Source organism: Coturnix japonica, chromosome Z (genome assembly GCF_001577835.2).
Source record: "Coturnix japonica isolate 7356 chromosome Z, Coturnix japonica 2.1, whole genome shotgun sequence".
Classification (NCBI taxonomy): domain Eukaryota; kingdom Metazoa; phylum Chordata; class Aves; order Galliformes; family Phasianidae; genus Coturnix; species Coturnix japonica.
In genome coordinates this window covers 65,038,251-65,057,335 of record NC_029547.1, presented here as the reverse complement: position 1 = coordinate 65,057,335, position 19,085 = coordinate 65,038,251, and the positions used below count along the sequence as shown (strand labels likewise).

The following is a 19,085-nucleotide window of genomic DNA, read 5'->3' as shown; positions in this document are numbered from 1 at the left end:
TTCAAAAGCTGCATATGTTTCTCAATTGGACTCTCTCTTTATTTTCTAAGCAGAGAAGTATTGTATAGGAATATTATCTTTCCTTAACTGCTCTGTCACTGCAGATTTCTTTCTTTGTGGCGTCCACTTGACTGACAGTTCAAAATATAATGAATAACAGCACATGGGTAGTTTGGACAGAGGTCAGACCAGTACCATTTCCTTCTGGTTTTGGTTTGTTTTGGTTGATGTCCCTGAGCTTTTGTGTCGGAGAAGACCTTGATAATGGTCACTTCTCTCAAGTCACCCAAGATTTTACAGTCTCTTGAATATGCTCCTTGCCAGGCTGAAGTTGTTTGAATTTCTACTACTGAAAACTCACATTCTAGCTTCAAAAATCTTGTCAAACTTCTCCTAACTTTTCAATTTTGTTTTTGTGATGTTTCAACCAGATATACTGTTAAATATGCAGGTGTATCATTGATACACATACAGGAGCATAATGACATCCCCTGTTTAGCTGTTTAGTTATACCTCATTTTGCCCTCCCTGGAACTGATACTGTGATATATTCTCCAGACTCTCAGCATTTGGCATTCAGCCCTTAGAAATGTGACAAGATTTCAGTCCCAGTGCAATGATACTCTTGGCACTCGCAGATTTATTGACTGGCACACCCATATTCATTTTAAAGTATTTTCCCACAAGGAATAGAAGGATGGAACAGAACAGTATTTTGGTTTATATTTACGTCCAGATATAGGGAGGAATACTTCATTTATTTCTATATTGTCTTCTTTTATCCTAAACAGCGGGGTTTTTGAGAAGAAATGGAAATCTCTAACCAGAAGTCAAATGAAAACTCAGGAAAGTCATTGCCATAACAATACGCTTTGGCATCTGCAAGTATCTTTGAACTGCTTTATAACTACTAGGTTCTGCTCGGGCTTAGTCTTTGCATAAGCAAGTCTAAATTTCATACATCTAATTCTGGCAAGCTCTCTTGAATTCATTTTCATAGGAGATTCAAAATCACGCGTATTTTTACTTGGTACTGATTTCAAAACTGTTTAAGGAGAAATCTGCAGTGAATATGCAGAGCTTATTATTTTTTGTCAAAGTAATGTTTCTCAAAGACTTTCCAGCCACTACTTATGACTAAGGAGCTGTTGCAGTGAAGCCAGGAAGGGACCATTGCTGAATTCAGAGTATTGAATCAGGCCATCCTGGTACATTCACACATACCTTAACATTTAAGGCAGCACTTGAATAGACTTGGCTCTAATTGACCAGAGGGAAATTAATGTGACACCTCAGGCTTTAGTATTTCTGGCAGATCTGTGCTCATCAGATACATCCTACTGAAGCTGTCGGTACCCAAGGGCTTAGTGCTAGCACGTGCTAGAGATCACCCAACCAGCTGTGGATTTCAGAAGGATCATGCTAGCCAAAAGAAGGTGTTGATTAAATTGGAGTAAGTACACTGTGTGCCCAGGAAACTCATGCTGTGAGAATTAAGAAGTGTCCTACACAGCCAAAAGTTAAAACTCTGATGTTCATTCTTTGGTCAAGATAGATGAAGATATTCAACATATTTGTACCTTCCTAAGTGAGTACTAAATCATTATACACGGGCCATGAATTGCACCCAATTCTGAGGAAAGAAAAATAATCCATGTTAAGATATTTGTCCTGAGCAGATTTTCTTTTTACTAAGTAAATCTAGTCAAAATGATATCTTCTTTCTTCTTTAATTTTTTCCCACAGAAGCACTGGCAAAAGAAAGATTCTTCTGAGGGCTTATTCAGGAATACTGCTCTTTTTGAAACCTCAGAGCTTGGAGAACTTATGCGGATTAGCCAACCCAACCCACTGGTAAATGACTGGTGCACTTTATCTACAAGCTCAATTCAACTCTCTTCAGAGTAAATGGATTTATCACAGATATTAGAATGTGTGGAATGGAGACTGTAAGGTTGCCTTTCATCACACACTGGACTCCAGAAAGTGCTGAAGGACACAGGTGCCTTCCCTGGAGTCAGTGTTAGCTGCCTGAACATCTCCCAGGCTTTCCCTTGTGTTTTTTAACAGGTCCTGGGCAGGTGCTTGTGCCCATTTCAGTCCTAATACTGTCACTGGAAAGTCCAGGAAGAAAACTCTTAACTCCAGAAAGCAAGCTTGTTTCTAATTCACAACACGCATCAGGCAACTTGGCTCGTCAAGCATGCCCTCTCAGAGTTCAGGTTCTACATACAGACAGATAATACATACATAAGCAATACATTTCCTCCAAACTGCATAAATATTCATTCTTTTTCCAAGAACTCATTAATATATGCTAATGTGCTTTAAGCACACAGCCCTTTGGTGGTGGTACAGCCCCCTACTTCATCCCCATTGTGCCTTCTTCTACTTCACAGCAATCCTCAGATGACTTTCAGCTATTTTCCCCTTTCTGGCAAGTTTCCATTGCTTGTGCTGCCATAATGAGCAACATTTTGTCTTGGCACACTATGACTCAAAGCAATTTATATGAAACCCAAGAAAAGCCCCTGCTGCTGGTGGATGCAAAGCTCCCAGTACATACTACATAGATAAGCAGTGCTCTGTTGTGGTGTCAGTGATTTGCTTGGAGAAAACAAGACTTCTAGGCCTTTGCATTCCAAGCAGTGTTAATTGGAAGATTTCACTGAACTAGAACACATCAGTTCCTTTTGCTAAACTAATACATTGGTCCTTAACTAATATGTATTTATCCCTCTTGCCAAACCAGCCTATATCAATATTTAGGTTATTTCACGTTTGATCTAAGTTCTGAAGACTGAAATGTGCTGTCACTCAACCAGTACCTGCACTTTGTCTCTCTTGGGAAACTGCACACTAGAAATGTTTGCTATTCTATAAGACCAACCCAGAAAAAAACATACTTTTGCTGGTGATACTTTCACTGTAAACCAGCTCAATCAGAGTCCTAATATTTGACAGGTCCTCTGCTCATGGCTACAGAGCTGACAAAAACTGGAATTAAAATGGCTGACATTTGTTTTTGTCCTCACAGCAGGGAGAGGGCAAATCTCATCCCTTGTACACTGCCTGATGTGACATAAATATTATTGTCGTGCAGGGACAATAACTTCTGTAATCGACTAGTTTAAAACATTTAATGTATTTGTCTGTATTTAGATTTATTGTAGTGTATTTCTAAAGTGTGAAAGTAAAAACAAATAAAAGCCAGAAAGCAGAAGTTATTCTACTTATTTCAACAGTGTTGCTCCACATTGGTTTTGTTTAGATACGATGGAAGAAAAATTAAGTATGTTAATACTTTTCTGTAGCAAGAGTTTCTGAAAGACATTTAATGCACTGACAAAAGGCAAGTAAATGATGGTGCCCTCAGCACTAATGAAACAGATGCCTTGGACAAAGAATCTCATTTTCTCCTTCCTGATGCACATCAACACTATTTTTTGTGCTAAATTCTTTATTTAAAGAGCCAGAACTTTGAAAACTATTAAAAAAAAAAAACAACAAAAAACCATTTGTTTTATATCAGTGAGATTTATAGGAGTGCACGTTTCAGAACTGTACATAAAATCTTCACAAAATGAAAATGTAAGCTATTGGTCTGATTCAAGGTCTAATTGTTAAATTAGACGCTGCATCAATATCAGATTATTTCCTCTTCCGAAAGAAAACTCAGACTTTCTGCAGCTTTAATTTTATTAATCAACAAATTCTTTATGTTTAATGCTCTTTTATTCAAACCATAAATACTGTTATGCTCCAGTCTGCTGATAACCTAAGCAGTTATGAATATAACAGCAGTTAAACTGTTAAGCTCCTTCATTCAGCGTGCACTGAAAGTATTTGTGGTCTGGTTTATTTAGAGTACTTGGAATATGGCTATGTCATTAATATTTTTGGAGTACACGATGTTCTAGAGCAGTTCTGCAAGCAATGCATAAAATCTGTAATACCTGGATTTTAGACAACTGGCTTTTACTCAATCATTTCTAATGAAAATACCACACTAACTGCCTTGCATCAACTTTTCAACAGATGCAGAGGTAAGGAAATTAAAAATTATTGCATACATAAGCAGAGAACGATTGCATTTGGGGCAAAAAGCCCATTCTGTCTGTACCCTTCATAGCACAGATTTGTGCAGGAATAGAACCTGTGATTTAGCCCCAGATCAACACAACCTTTTGGAAGACTCGCTTGTGGTAACAAGCCCAACAGTATCTGAAAGACACGTTTCCCTACTTGACATGGATATTAAAAAACTGAGATCCTCATACACTCCTAGCTTAGGCATGACCTATCTGTGATGCAGTGCATGTTGTTTCTGCTTTGTATGTAAAAAGTGAGTGATTCTTTTTGATGTAAATTCCAGAACTGTGTTTTCCAATAGCTTTTAATCACAAGAGAAAGTAATTTAATTATGACTTACTTTCAGTAGCAGGCCATTTATTATCAAATAATGTAACACACTGAAACGCATTGTTTATAGAATGCATCTAGATTTGTAATGAAAGATGCTAGTTCTGTTGTATAGGTGCAGGCATAGGTATTCTGAGGAAGGCCTTTTTTAAACCTCCAGGTAAATACTGAGAGATTGGTGCAAATACAAGCCACAAAAGGCCAGTTTAAAGTTCCGTACATTTTTAGTGCTTCGCGCCTACCCCTTCAATCAGTTGAGTACTCATGACATTCATGGCTTGGCACCCAGGTGCCATGTCACCATGTAAATTATGTGTAAGATTTACCCAACCCAGAATAGTGCTGGGGATCTGCAGGCAGAGTGCTCGTGCCCCCTACAAGACCAGAAGAATGGAAGGACTGGTTGCAGAGCACAGTCAGGACAGCTGCAGCCTGAATCACACTGGCTACAGGGCAGGAGCCCAGCAGTGTGTCTCCTGGCAGGTTCAAGATCTACCCTCTGTCATTTCCCAAGACCCAGACTCTTTGGGAGCTAACTAGCCCAGGGAGTGTGGGTTTCAATCAGCATATAGGCAGCTCAGGGCAGGTCTGTGTCCTGGATATGGGAGAGATGTGTTCTTAGGTCTGCCCTCCCAACAAATGCTCCATCTCACATACTAACAGACAGTTCTCAGCATATGGGATACATGTGTGCAGATTCTAATTTACCCTGCTCCTTTGGGATCCTTATAGAGAGGATTGTTTATAAAGATCTCGCCTTCCTTAAGAAAGGTAAATCTATGTAAGAAGACAAAAGGCATATCTGAACTTCTAATTCATATTCCTGAAGCTCAAAAATACAACTGAAATAGTTCCTGTTTACAAATAGATTTTCAAGTGAAATTGTCAGTTCTGGATGGACTTGCAAAGGTTAAGTGCATGAAAAGAAAGAAAAGAGGCCACGACTTTCCTGCAGTTGCTCTTGCACACTAGATGTAGCAATACAAGGAAAACAACCTGATATTGCACAATGCAAAGAGATAAGACAGAGCTGTTAGGTAAGGTATGATAGCTAAGCTTATTTTCAGGAGTGACTGCCATGAGAACATATATGAGGGCTGCTCTGAAAGTAATACTGCTGTTGTACTATGTCAGCCCACAGTGTCAGTGGCGGATGGTGATATCAGGTAAGATGGTAGAGGTGGAACCTTCCCACTAATATTCCATTACATTTTATTGCAGTGCAACAGACAGCAGAGGCAGCAGAGGGGACAGTCTGCCAACACATCATCTTACATGGAAATGTGAATGAACACAGAGGTGTGAAATTGAATACCTCCATACAGAAAAAATGGCACCAAGTGACGTTCACTGATGCTTGTTGAACATTTCTGGAGACCAAACAGCAGATGTGAGCAAAGTGAGCCAGTAGGTGGTGTGTTTCAGCAGTGGTGACAGCAACACGAAATACATGCTGCCTTCTGGACAGCTAGGCAGATCTTACGAGCATGGTATGTAGGCTCTTGTTCATCACTTGTGAAAATGCATGGTCAATTATAGCAACTACGCTGAAGAATAGTGTTTTAGAATAGTGAAAAGAATTAACTTACAGTAGCATTATCAGGGAGGCCATGCATCTAATCACATGCTCATTTGTCACAGGAGCTCTCTCTGGATCCGAACAAATGGTTGCTCATTTGAGTGCTCAGCACATTACAGTTACAGAAGAACAACTGCAAGCAAAAAAAAAGTAAATTAAAAAAAGTTTACAGAGGAGATCTAACCTAAAAAACAAAACAAACCCCAAAAGTATCAGACAATACCAGTTCTAGTGCTGTCATAACTGTCACCAACACTTCAGATTCCAGTTGGGATACCTCAGAAGGGCAGCACACTAATAAATCTGATCACTGCTCTGACTTACTGAATGGTCAGAATCCATATTCAGTCTTCCTAAAAAAATACAGAATTAACAGAAAGAGCTCCTCATAGATGTCAGAAGGGAAACGATGGAGAAGGGGGAGCATGTCAGTCCTGCTGGAATTCTCCAATAAAACAATAAAATAACACTGGGGGTGGAGGGCATGGGGAGCAACTTAGCTTGGGAATGGAGAAAACTGCCCAGGAAGCTCTCTTAGAGCATTTAATAATGTATTTAATGGTGTGGTTGCACACTGAAATTGTTTCCAAGGAAAATGCTGAGCTTGACGGATGTTCTCCAGACTTATTATGTGCCAATCTAGAACAAGTTACCAAACAGACTTCTATATACTCTGTGGTTCAACATGTCTCTATCACACAGAGCAATCTAAACATCTGTAAAGGGCACCAATCTGTTCTGTGTTCATTTTTATAATTGGTTTATTTATTTATGGAACACTGTTATGTTCGTTGCCTTACAGGGCTAATTATCCTGGGCTGCTTCCTAAAGAAATGTCCCTGTAAAATTCCCTTCTAACAGTTATACCTGGTTTAACCATTCTGAAACTGTACAGGTTACTGCTCTGCATATTTTTCCCCCAATATGTCAGATTGCTCTGTAGCATGTGGACAGGTTCTTCCCCTTCCTCATGCCTCTCATTTTCCAAGAGTACATATGACAGGTGTCATCAACTGTGCTACCTTTATGTGCACATTTCACTACAGAAAAAAAAAAAAAGTACATTTTAAGGCTTTCTGCATTTCCTTATTAGCTGCCTGAAGTGGTACACGAGGTTGTGAAGCAAAGAATACCTCAGTTTTTCTGTTTGCTCCTATGTAATTACACATACAGCTAAGTGAATTGTTAACGGAACATTGGTAAGAAATTCTCAATGCTGTTACTCCTGTAGTGCTCAGCAATGACACAGTGCTAACAACCAGGCCCTCAGAGCACTGTGCACAGGAGTGTCTGTAGTAGTCAATAGTAACCAGTTACAAGAAAGCAGCACAGAAGCTGCTAAATTAATACCCCACCATGCAAAAGAAGTGGCAGAGACAGCTGCTGAGTAAGGTCTTAAAGCCCCACAATGACTGATGCTGTCAGTACTGTGACCTGTGCAGTGTGCCAGTTTCAAGCAAAAGTTGGTGATCAAATACAGAAATATTTACCAGGGAGGGTATCCTATCTCCTGCTGTGTTGAGATCTGGCCAAGCCTAAAGCTGTCTGTAATTTGGCAGAGCACATTTCTATCCTCTGCTTGCCAGATCTAATATGGAAGATGCAGTTGAAACTCTCAGCTCCCTATCACCTTCTTCATATTCAGAATGGCTTTAAGAAAACTCCTTTTTTCAATTACTTCCAGTGTGTTTCTCTAGAAAGTCTGTCCATTTTGCTTGATGTTTTACAGTTGTTCTATCAAGGTATCCTTGAGTTCACCTAGAAAGAAACACCTATTCTGGAAAGTCTTTTATTCTGGGAGTTCATATCCAGGGAAAGGATGTGGATGCCTCCTGGTAAGGCAGGCCATTCCCTTCAGGACCTTGTGGATGAGAATACAATGCTTTTTCTTCATTTGGCGTGAAGTATCGCAGTAAAGTGGAATAAATCAATTGAATACTGTGAGAGATAAAGCCTCTTCCACAAAGCGTCTGTGACAAATACTTTGATTGCTGGCACTGCATCTTCTAAGATGACAGGGTGCTTTTTTTTTTGCAGATATTTGGACATTTTCAGTTTGTTTGTTTGTTTGGGGTGGGGGGCAGGGTTGGTTCTATGTGCAGACAGTTTCCATAAATCTTACTGGTTTTATTTTTTTCTGTGTGTATCTATGTCCTGCCTCGCCACACCTAGTGGCTGCTCTTGGAGCTTCAGACAGCAGAGTCAAAACTCCCCTCAGATGCTCTCAGATCTCATGACATCAAGGAACTCTTGTAGCCAGAGATATCACAGTTGTCATCATAGCCAGAGATAGCTGTAGGTGCAGTCAGGACTGGTAGAACAGACCGCCCGCAGCCTTTCTCAGATCAAATCCAGGCCAGAATACCTCTATCTTTTAAAGTGGTTACTTTTTCAGCCCTCTCCTGTCGAGACAGCAAATGCTGTTAGCATCTTTTCTTCTCAGAACAAGCATGCCTGTCCAAGCTCACAGAGGAAATGTGATAAAGACAGGAACTGAACCCAATTATCTGACATCCTAATCTCAGTTCAGATGCCTTGTGCTTACAATAGTGGCAGAATGCAGGTTCTCCCTGCAAGCTTTTCTATACACAAGAGTGAGGGCTGTTGCTGCCATCCTCAGCTGACAGAGCACTGCACACATTTTCAGTAAACATACTATATCTCTAAATTCTAAAAAACTTATATGGTTTTCAATCATATTTCCAAACTTTATTTTAAAAAAGAGAGACTGCGAAAAAATTTCAGCATGTGGCCTATTCTGACATACAAATTGCTACAACATTGTATAACCTGGGAGAAACCACAATACAACACTGGCATCCCCCTCCACACTCAAGTTTCAATCTCTACGACAGTTGCAGCAGTGTCAAAAACTCTACACTGTACAGATTAACTATAGCACATTGTAATTCCATGAGAATTTTTTGTAGGCTGAACGTAATGCATCACTTATTGATAGAAAATACAGTTTCCAGCATTGTTTAACTCCTATGTGTTTACTAGGAGGATTATCTAGCTTTATTTTCTATTCATTTTTACTAGATTTGTGTATTAATCAGCTCCCTAACACAAGCAGTTCCTAACACTTCTTATGACTTCTCTGCAAGATCTCACCTTTTGGTTAAGCTGGGCATAGCCAGAGTTTGGAAGAAATTGAGACCGTGCACAGCTTGCTTTGGATTCCCCACACCCAACCACTGCCATGCCCAGAACTGACTTCTCTCATGCATGTAGGCCAGCTAAAAGTTCTCTACCAGGGTTCATTACAGCTTCAGCAAGAGTACAGGAAGCATTCTCAACACAGCAGATAATGACTAACTGGGGGACTGAAAGAACTGATAACAGACATCTAGTTCAACCGCTGAATGCCAGTTGAGGATATGCCCCCCAAAAAATATATGATTATGAGTCAATCATCTTACTCTGTAAATAGTGAGCAGCCCAAAAGCCCCTTAGGCTCTCCTGCATGGCAGCAGGCTTGCACAGCAGGATCTCCCCTTGAGACGGGGTGCCTCTTGAGGTTTTGACTGCACAGAGATCCCTTATGTCTTGACATCAAGACACACTGCTGATACAGATCTGTAGTAAGTGACTATTTTAAGCTTCAATAATTTCACTGAGATCATACCTTAGATTGATGGTAAGCTTTCTTACCTTCACTAAGATTCCATCTTAATTGCTTGTGCACATATGATCCCATAGACGTAAACCACTGACCAAGTAAGGAACTTTAAGTGGATCCAGCCACATCTAGATTCATTATCTCTGTGGTTCAAGGAGTTTAACACCCTCTCTGTACCTCTTGGCTCAATGGAAGGGGCTACTGTTACTGTGGTCTAACCTGGCAGGCAGCAAAACACCACACAGCCATTTGTTCAGACGCCCTTTCAATGGGATGAGGAGGAGAACTGGAAACAAAACGGAATTCATGAGTTAAAAATTGCTAAGTAAAAATAAATAAATAAATAAATAAATAAATAGAAAATAGAAAGAAAAATGTGATTTTAACTATGTATATATATATATTCACAATGAAATTATTCACAACCCATTGGCAAACACTCAGCTAATAGGGCAGCTGGTTTGCCAGCTCACACCCCACTAGCAACCCAACATCTTACCACCATCAATCAGTGCCCAGCTAGACCGTAAGCAGCATCCAGTCCCCAGCCAACTTCCCACAGCTTTGTGGCCTTCAGTACGAAGGAATTATGGAATTACCCCCTACCAAATCGAGGCCTTCTGCCCTGACTGCCTCACACCCTGCTGCAGTGCCATGAAAACACCAACTCTTCCCCAATGAGGAGCTGAGCCCCATCATTCAGCAGAAACCAAACAGTGGTGTGCTATTAACAACGACTCAACTGAAAGCAGGACAACATCCAACCCCATTTCCATATCATTTATATCATATTCTGGTCTGCTTTCCCAGACATCCTGATTAATTACACAGATATCATTTCCACAGTCTGTGGGCCAACCCTGTAAGCCATCCATGGAATTCATTTATGACTTGTGCTCCATCTATCATGACAGTCCTTCAGGGCTGGAGAGAGAATGCACGGTGCTGGATTGTTGCATACTGAAGCCAGTTCTGGTTTGAAGAAAAATCACCCATTAATATGTGTGATTCCCAGGGTACCACTTAGCCTTCCTGACCACAAGAGCACACTTTCGGCTCGTTCCTCTTTCCCCAAATCACGTTTATCCCTTCAGACCACCAGAAGCTTCGACTGAACATCACTCCTTACAGAGATATCGCCCAGTCTGGAACATTAAATACACCGGAACGTTACACCCCGTTCCTCTGGGGGACGGACCCACGGCTCCGCCCGGCGCGGGGCGGGACGGCAGCGGCTGCAGGCGGCCAACATGGCGGCGCTGGCAACGGTGTGTGCGGCGGCTGCTGGGCCGCAGCAGGTAAAGAGCCGACCGCAGAGCCCGCCCTAATAGCCGCCCTCAAAGGAGAGCGAGGCCTCCCCGGGCAGCCCTACAACGTAGCGAGGAGCTGAAGGCCCGGCGTGTGGAGGGAGAGCTGCGGTTGTGTGAGCGCCGGGTGGTGGGAGGATGTGTTTTTATATCCGTAGCTGTTTGTCATCACTTCATACGGACGTGACTTAAAGTTACTTGAAGTACAGTTCATGATCTCAGCATTGCGTTGTTTGCTTTGGAACAACCAGTGTTTAAAAATAAAATATTGCTTTTGAGTAATATGTTGTCTTGTTTTACAGAGTAACAGTGTTTTCAGTGCTGCAGGTGCTGCTCGGCAGATCCAGAACTGCAAGATGAAAGCTGAACAAGCTAAGAAAACAGAATTTCTAAGAATAGCAGAAAATTTAAGAACTCAGTAAGCAAAAATGAAAATAAAAATAAATTGTAAGTGTGTTTTCCTGCTGTTCTGAAGGTAATATCTCCTGTATGAGGAAAGCTTGAGAGCCCCAGGGCTCTTGGCTGTGGAGAAGACTGAGAGGGGATCTCATCATGCTTTACAAGTATCTGAAGTATGAGAGTCAAGACTATAATATCCAGAGATTCCTTCCAGTTTAATTCTGTGATTCTCTAATATAAATTAAGCTTCAAGGTAATAATTTGTGGTAATTAAATGTTGAGGCTACGAATCCATTTGCAGAATTCCAGGTAGATTATTATGATTGTTACAGTAATTTTGGATAAGCTTCTGAGCTCTGAAGTTGCCCCTTGTTCTAATTACCACCTGGACTTTCATCAGCTGTTGCCTTTACTTTGCTTATGCTCTAGTTGATGCACAGAAATGAAAGTTCTGGTGGCATTACCTTGTTCCCCATTTTTCTACTCGGGTATGCTGTGTATGCATCATTATTGAGTTCTCTTGCTTAGCTGTGCTTACCTTCCTAAGGAATTAAAGCCTTTAAAGCATCTCAGCAAAGCAGAACTTGTGGCATTAAAGGAGTTTCTTCACAGGAAATTGAGAGCACTTACAGAATATTGGTGCTTTGGAAAATGGGAGTTGAGGACAGCTCAAGCACAGAAGTGATTTGGATGTGTTACCCACGCCTTGAGTAAGGGCTGTAATAACTGTTCTCTTAGCTGAAAGATCAGTATTCCTTGACTTCACAAGGAAGATCTGGCTTAGCCAGCAGCTCCAGGTGGCAGAAGTTTGTAGTTAGAAATCTTGAATGAGCTGTGAAGTCTCATGCTGCCATCTGATTGGATCAGCTCCTCTAGTTATTCTGGATGATGGCTCAGAAGTTGATTGCTGGTTAACGTAGGGATTCTCAAGCAACTTCAAACAAGGTGATTTGGGTGCCATTAACTATGACATGTTGTCCTTCTGTAGTTGTACTCATAAGGCTTCTTGTGCACTGAGATTTTAGTGTTCAGGTCTGGTCTGTGAACTCCAGCCAGCAGCAAACCATTTAAATTATGAAGGCATTGCTGTGTAGAGGATTGAACTATACAGCAGCTATAGCTATATAGTAGAGCCAGCCTCAGACAGGGCTTGTTGGGTTGTCAGTAGTTCTGCTTCACACTGCTAATGCTACTGCATCTCTGTTCAGCATGGCATCAGCACTGTACTGCTCTGATCTCTTACTGGTGGCACCAAATTACACGCATACGCCATGAACTTCAATTTCTGTCATGCTTTTCCATGTGTGCTTCTCTGGCTCAAATTCTAGTGGACTGCCTGTTTGCAGTAGAAAAAAGCAGAACATAGTTTGAATTGTATTCTAAAGCTTCTGACCCAAGTAAGGAAATAAATGTACAGGACTGAATCTGTACGTGGCATAAACTGTAGTCAGTAAGGTAACAGCTTTAATATTTTGAATTATTCCAGTGCTAATAAACTGGAATTTGAATATTCATTTGCAGTAGTACTACTGCCCGTGCAAATAACCCTGAGGGAACGCGCTTGCTTTGTCTTCACTGGAGCTCCATCTATGTGTGCAACTGCAGTAATACAGCCTCTGTCTCTTCAGTGCTTTCTTCTCTTAAGGCTCCCTAGTAAGCACTCATCACACAGATACAACTTCGCACTGTTTAAGTGTGTGCAGCACTACTTGTCCACAAGATAATTTCCTCTTTAACTTGCTTGTCATGTTCATGTTCTTGGGTTACTTCATGGCATAGGCCTATGACTGTGGGAGTTACCCTTGAGAACAGTTGTAGGAGCAAACCAGTAAACTGTATAAAATATAGCACACAGTATCACCTAGATACTAATACTGGAAAATCTTACTGCTTTGCCAAGTGATGCTTGCTTAGTGTGGCAATGTTTTTTTCAGGCTTGCAAATGTACAAAAGGACAAAAATGGATGTCTTTACAATAAGAAGAGTGATTCCAGAGCAGAATACAGCATTCTAGAAGAACTGGAACATAAAATGTCTGTTGACAGGAAAACTGAAAGTAAGATATTTTTTTGGGGGGGGAGTAATTTGTAGAGCAGATAGTTCTGTGAGATGATAAACGTAGTGTGTCCTGTATCATCTGTTCCACTGCCATACTAATTAAATGGTGTAGGACCAAAAAGTGACAAGCTGGATGAAGTACCTAAATTCTTTCAAAAGTAATCAAATCATGCTCTGCCTTTTGATACAGGATATCAAAACTGTGTAAGCTGAATAAAGGGAAGATTTCAAGGAAATAACTGGAAATGCATACAGATTTGTGAGGAAAGTGTGTTTGAGTATGAATGTCTTTTCTGACAAGTCCTGTCATATTTTTTATATCCTACAATCCTTAAGAAATGTAAATATTTCCAAGGAAAAACTAAGCTAAAAAGATCAGAAAATGTTCCAGGTGTAAGGAGAAGCACGGAAGTACGGGTTTATATGCTGTTGCAAGATAAAAAGATGAGAGTTTTAAGGTACTAGAAGTGAGATGTGAAAGTGTTAGTGTAGGATCTTCTGGGTGTACACTACACCTCTCAGGCTTCTCATTTGCTGTGCTACTGCATTAAGGTCTTTAAACTCAACCAGTATATTTTTACTTGTTTCGTAGTTTTACTGTGGATTAGTAGGATCACATATTAGCTACATTTCATTACATTTATATCTTGGATTCTATTGTTTATTTCTTCCTTTAAACCAAACAGAGTACTCCTTAGTACCTTAGAATGACACAGAACTTGCTAATTAATAGTGTTTACAAACTCATGAAGAGCCAAATGGTAATAAAGTAAATAAGCATGTGCATGCTTGAAGTTCCTGCAAACATTAATTATACTTCAGTTAACACAGCAAATACCATATAATTTCTAGCTAGATTTATGTAATTTGTTTTCTTCATTGTGATTCCAAGTTTGTTCTGAGGCCTATAAGAGGGTCAGACCCATAACTGCAGAGGAGTTGCTTTCTTTACAAGCAGTATTGTTCCCCTAACTCCAGTTAGGTGATAAAAGATTTGAGAAAACTGCATTAATCTGTGTGACTACACCACTGACACCTTTAGAAATAGGAGCTACTCATTTTAAAACCTGATGAAGAGATCTGTAGTATGTGCGCTCAGCTACATGTCGTTACAGTTACATTAAAATGGGTAGTATAAACAGCAGTTTCATATGATTCAATTCCTTCTTGAATGAAATTACCAGTTTATTTTGGACACTTCATTGATCTTAATCTTGAATTGAATTTGTAAGACAAAGAAACCATTAGAACTACCAACACTTTATCTTATCTTGTTTAACAGAAACTAAAATCCTGCAGCAGCTAACAAAAATACGTGATAATGTGAAGAGACTTCAGCGACAATTACATGATGTGAAACCTACATCAGAATGTAAGTCAAGAAGATGGATTTTAAATCTTTTTTTTTTTTTTTTCATAGACAGGTTCCCTTGGATTGTTGTGCTTATGATTCTTTTACAGTCTTGGGATACTTCTGTAGTTTGTTTGCTCTTCCCGGAATCTGGGGAGGGGGAGACAAGGAAAGAGAAGTGTCAGAAATGGTAAAAGCTCTTGCAGTGCTCAGCAGGAACCGAGAAGTACATTTTGTCCCAGGAGTTCACATGGGTTTGTTTTGTCAGGATGTGGAAAGTTGAGTATTTTGTGTGGTTTTTTTTTCCCATTTACATTAGTTTTGTAGTGCAGTTTTTCATCTGATAGAAGGTCACAAAGTATCTTCATGGAACTAATTTCAAGCCATTCACAGACCATCTAGCTTGAAATGCAAGCTGGAATGTTCTGTGTGAGATGCTGAGGCAACTTGTTCAGTTTGGTTGATTTGAACCTATTGGGAAATAGGCACTAAAACAAACATTGTCCTGTACTACTATCCACTGGAGCATAATTGAACTGAAGCTGAAACTCTTGTAGCAGCTGAGGATACTAGTTGAAATGCATGTCATTTATTGAGCGTCTATACTATAAAAAGAGAAAATGTGTTATCTTCTTCCTTAAGTCAATAGCAAAGATGACAGAACAAGATGTAAGCAGAACTAAAAGTTATAGGTGATATAATGTTATCAATTAGTTAACCCAAGTTAAGTTAAACTCTGTGTTTGTTGTGTCCATGGGGCTGTTCTGCAGGTTTAAAACACACACATTCTAAAACATGTGTCTACCATTGCAAAATAGATCTTCTCTATACAGCTGACTTGCCCTTTTACTGCAGATGAGGATTACAGCATGCCAGCAGTACAGAATACAAAGTCTTAATTTCTGAAGTCACCTTGTAAGCCCAGCTTTGAATAAAGCAGTGAGTTGTTGGTTAAATATAGTTGGTACAGTCTGGTGTGAAACAACGATTAGAAAGTGTTTTCTAAGTCACTAACTGCATTGTTATAAAAGACAAAAGTGGAAACTCTTTACTTTAGGGTAAGGCCATCTCATTCTGTGAATCAAAGATTACCTACAATAAGAATCTTGTTCAACTGAAGTTAACATTTATGCGAGGATTTGTATTTATTTGACTCAGTCACTGCGAAATCGTGCCTTTTGAATAAATGAGAGTCTTGTGAGACAGAGGTGGAACTGTGGCCTTTTTCTAACTCTGAAATGAAACCATTTCAGAATCCTTTATGTTCTCTGCTGTTCTGGATAGTGCAGAATTACTACTAAATGTTTGAAACTTCTTAGGTGATACGTTCTTATTTTCCTTTTTAGTTGTTAACAAGCTCAAGGAAATGTTGGAAGAAATTGAAAACGCAATCAATACTTTTAAAGATGAGCAGAGACAAATGTATGTTTATTCCTGCTTCTGTTACAAAAAATGCTTTCCTAACACACAGTGCAAACTTTGCATCAATCAAGTAAACTGTTCTTTTGATTCTTCTCTTTTGCTAGTGATTTTTGTGGTTTGTCAATCAAAACTCAAACAACTAACATTTTCATCTTAATGAACAGCCTTCTAGGGAGACTGTTTATATAGCTGTTGCGTGGTTCAATGTAACAATCATTTGCGTATGAGAAAGCTGCTCAGAGAAAAGCTGCAGGTGTTTTGTGTTTTCTCCTTTCTCTCCTGTGGTGTCAGAAGAGGAATGAGTGAATTGTTTGCCTGCCATATATGTATGCTTCCACTTAATTCAAATTGTATTGTGTTTCATTGTGGAATCATTTCAACTATGTTATCATCTGTGTTACTGTGCCAGTTCTTTATCTTTCGAGAATGATTTTTTTGGTTCCAAAATTCATTTTTGGTGAGCATTGAATGCTGGATTCTTACACTCCAGTGTTTTCTCTCTTCTTAGATATGAACAGCTGTTGAAGGATGAAAAAACTACAGTTAATGAGCTCAGCATCTTTGAGAAAAAAGTGGAACTGTGGTCAACAGGCAGCTCAACAACAGAAAGAGCTTTGAAGTTACCATCAGCTAGGATCTCAGTTAATAAAACACTGGGAAATCATCTACCTGAAGAAGTTGTAGAGTTTGAAAGATTTCTGCAGCAAACTGGGGGGAGGCAAGGAGGTTGGGATGATTGGGATCATCAGAATTTTCTTAAAGTATGGACTAAACACAGAGGAAGGCTGTCCTACGTGGATGAAGCCCTTAAGTATCTCTGTGGAAGAACAAAAGAAGATGTTGAGCAACATGGCATATGGTATCGAGAATTTCTCATTTTACAAGACAGAAAAAAAGAGGTAAAATGACTGTTGTGGGGGCTTTGTAGCTCTAGGGTAAAAAAATATTTATTTTTAAAATACATACACTTGTTATTTTTGTATTTTCTTGTCTTGGGGTAATGCTGGGTGTATTTCTGTTGCAGTTGGTGATAGGTAATTCAGCATCTGTAACAAAAATCTTTTCTCTTGAAGAATTACAAGGAAGTGTAGACCTGACAACATACTGATAGGGCCTGAGTATTGCAAGAATGTATCTTAAATACTTAAATGGAAATTGTCCAGCAAGTTAGATGCCAATCTCAGAGCACTAAGCTGTCCCATTTGAAACTGCAGTTCTAGTTACGTGTCCTTTAGAATGTCTGTCCCAAGCAATATACCAGTCAAATTCTGATGCAGATAATTTGGATTCCTTCAAGAACTATCCATTTGAAAAATAAAAAAATATACAGACATAAATAAACAAAAAAGTAGAAGGTAGAAATGTTACTCTGAAGGAAAAAAACTATATATATATTATAAAATATATAAAATTATATATATATATTATTTTATAATATTATTATTTTTATATATTATTTATATTTTATATTTATATCATTTTATATATATAATATTTGCATTTGCATTGAGGGAAAAAAAAAAACAGTGCCATAATTATTCGAGATAAAATGAATGCCGTAACTTATTTTGGCTGGCAAAAGCCAATTAAACCTGCCTCTGTGGTGCATAAAATGGAAAAAATGAATGAATTGAGTGTAAGAAAGCAGACATAGGTGCTCTTCTGCCTTAAGTAGATTTGTTATGCTCGTCTTTAGTTTGTATTCTTGTACCATGTATTTTTATCAGACCCAATCAACAGGAGTGTCTAAGATTATTATTTTAATGAAGATCTTTTTATTTCCTGGCTGTTCTTTTGCAGTCAATTAAGAAATGGAAAGAAAAGCAGCAAAGAGAAAAAGAAGAAAATTTGAAGAAGAAAGAGAAATCAGAAAAGATTATTCAAAGGCTTCAGTACGAAGAAGATCAGATGCAAAAAGCAGAAGAAAGAAGACAACAACAGGCAGCAATTTCAGCATGGGAAAAACAGAAAGCAGTAACATCTGCGATGGAACAAGCATCACAGCTAAAACTAGAGGAAGAGAAGGAGAAAAAGAAACTGAAAGAATGCCTGCAGCAATGCCACATGGAGTTACTGGTGGAAAGGAATACCCTGCAGAAGAAAGAGGAGGAGGAGCTTGAGGAGGAGAGAGAAAGCTGAAGAGGAGGAGGAGGACTGCTGCAGAAGAAATCACTGAATTTCAAGAGGGAGCACGTAATTAGCTCTCCATTCATGCATACAATTATGTGAAATTTACCAATTTCCTTGTATTATACAGTCTGCTAAACATTTTCATTTTATTTATTTTTTAATCCCTGATGTTCTAGTACTACTTATTAGATCAGTTTTTAATTTGGTAGGAATAACAACATTGGTCAACACCCAGTTTGGAAACTTTATTCTGGACTTTATTCTTTTCCTTCATATAGCTCTACTTAGATCTGTTTATAATTTGGTAGGAATAACAACGTCGATCAACACCCAGTATGGAAACTTTATTCTAGACTTTATTCTGGACTTTATTCTTTCCCTTCATATTTTTAAGTGCTGTCTGTAGGATCATTGCAGTCTGTGCTTCTAAATACAGAGCTGGTTTTGTTTCCTTCAATCTGTTTGGGGAAAACGGCTGAGCTGACATTTATTTTCCAAGGAAAGCAAGAGGCCCAATCGTTGTTTACAGATATGTAATAAATATTTGAAGGTCCTGCAGCTCTCTGTAGCTGTAACATATCGTTATGATGTGTAAATCTGTCACTTGAGAACTGGTATTACTGCCTGGGCTGTGTTCACAACTAAAGACTGAACTGCTGTGATTTCTCAGTGTTATGTAATTGCAGTCTAACGTGTCAAATTTGGGTAAATTAACGAGATCAAACATTCCACCCCAATTCTCGCTGCTCCCAGTGTATCCCATATACCCTTATGCGGAGCCGCCTCTCCCACCCC

The 19,085-nt window shown here is 39.3% G+C and overlaps 1 protein-coding gene and 1 long non-coding RNA gene across 5 annotated transcripts in view; one reads left to right on the top strand and one right to left on the bottom strand.

Annotated features, from left to right (window-relative positions):
* LOC107306700 overlaps window positions 1-10,842 on the bottom strand; it is a 27,837-nt gene extending 16,995 nt beyond the window's left edge. For all 4 annotated transcript variants that reach the window (XR_004305549.1, XR_004305547.1, XR_004305546.1 and 1 more), the window contains exons 1-3: window positions 10,753-10,842; window positions 9,656-9,909; window positions 6,012-6,134 (exon numbers count right to left, since the gene is read on the bottom strand). This is a non-coding gene — a long non-coding RNA (uncharacterized LOC107306700). The remainder of the gene's footprint in view (window positions 1-6,011; window positions 6,135-9,655; window positions 9,910-10,752) is intronic.
* On the top strand, window positions 10,816-18,952 carry CCDC112 (coiled-coil domain containing 112). Its single transcript, XM_015850021.2, is given in 8 exon segments — window positions 10,816-10,921; window positions 11,233-11,348; window positions 13,264-13,385; window positions 14,670-14,759; window positions 16,085-16,160; window positions 16,669-17,059; window positions 17,961-18,294; window positions 18,297-18,952. Coding segments are annotated over 8 exon segments (1,242 nt in total). The 5' UTR covers window positions 10,816-10,873; the 3' UTR covers window positions 18,362-18,952.
* Window positions 18,953-19,085: the final 133 nt, after the last annotated feature.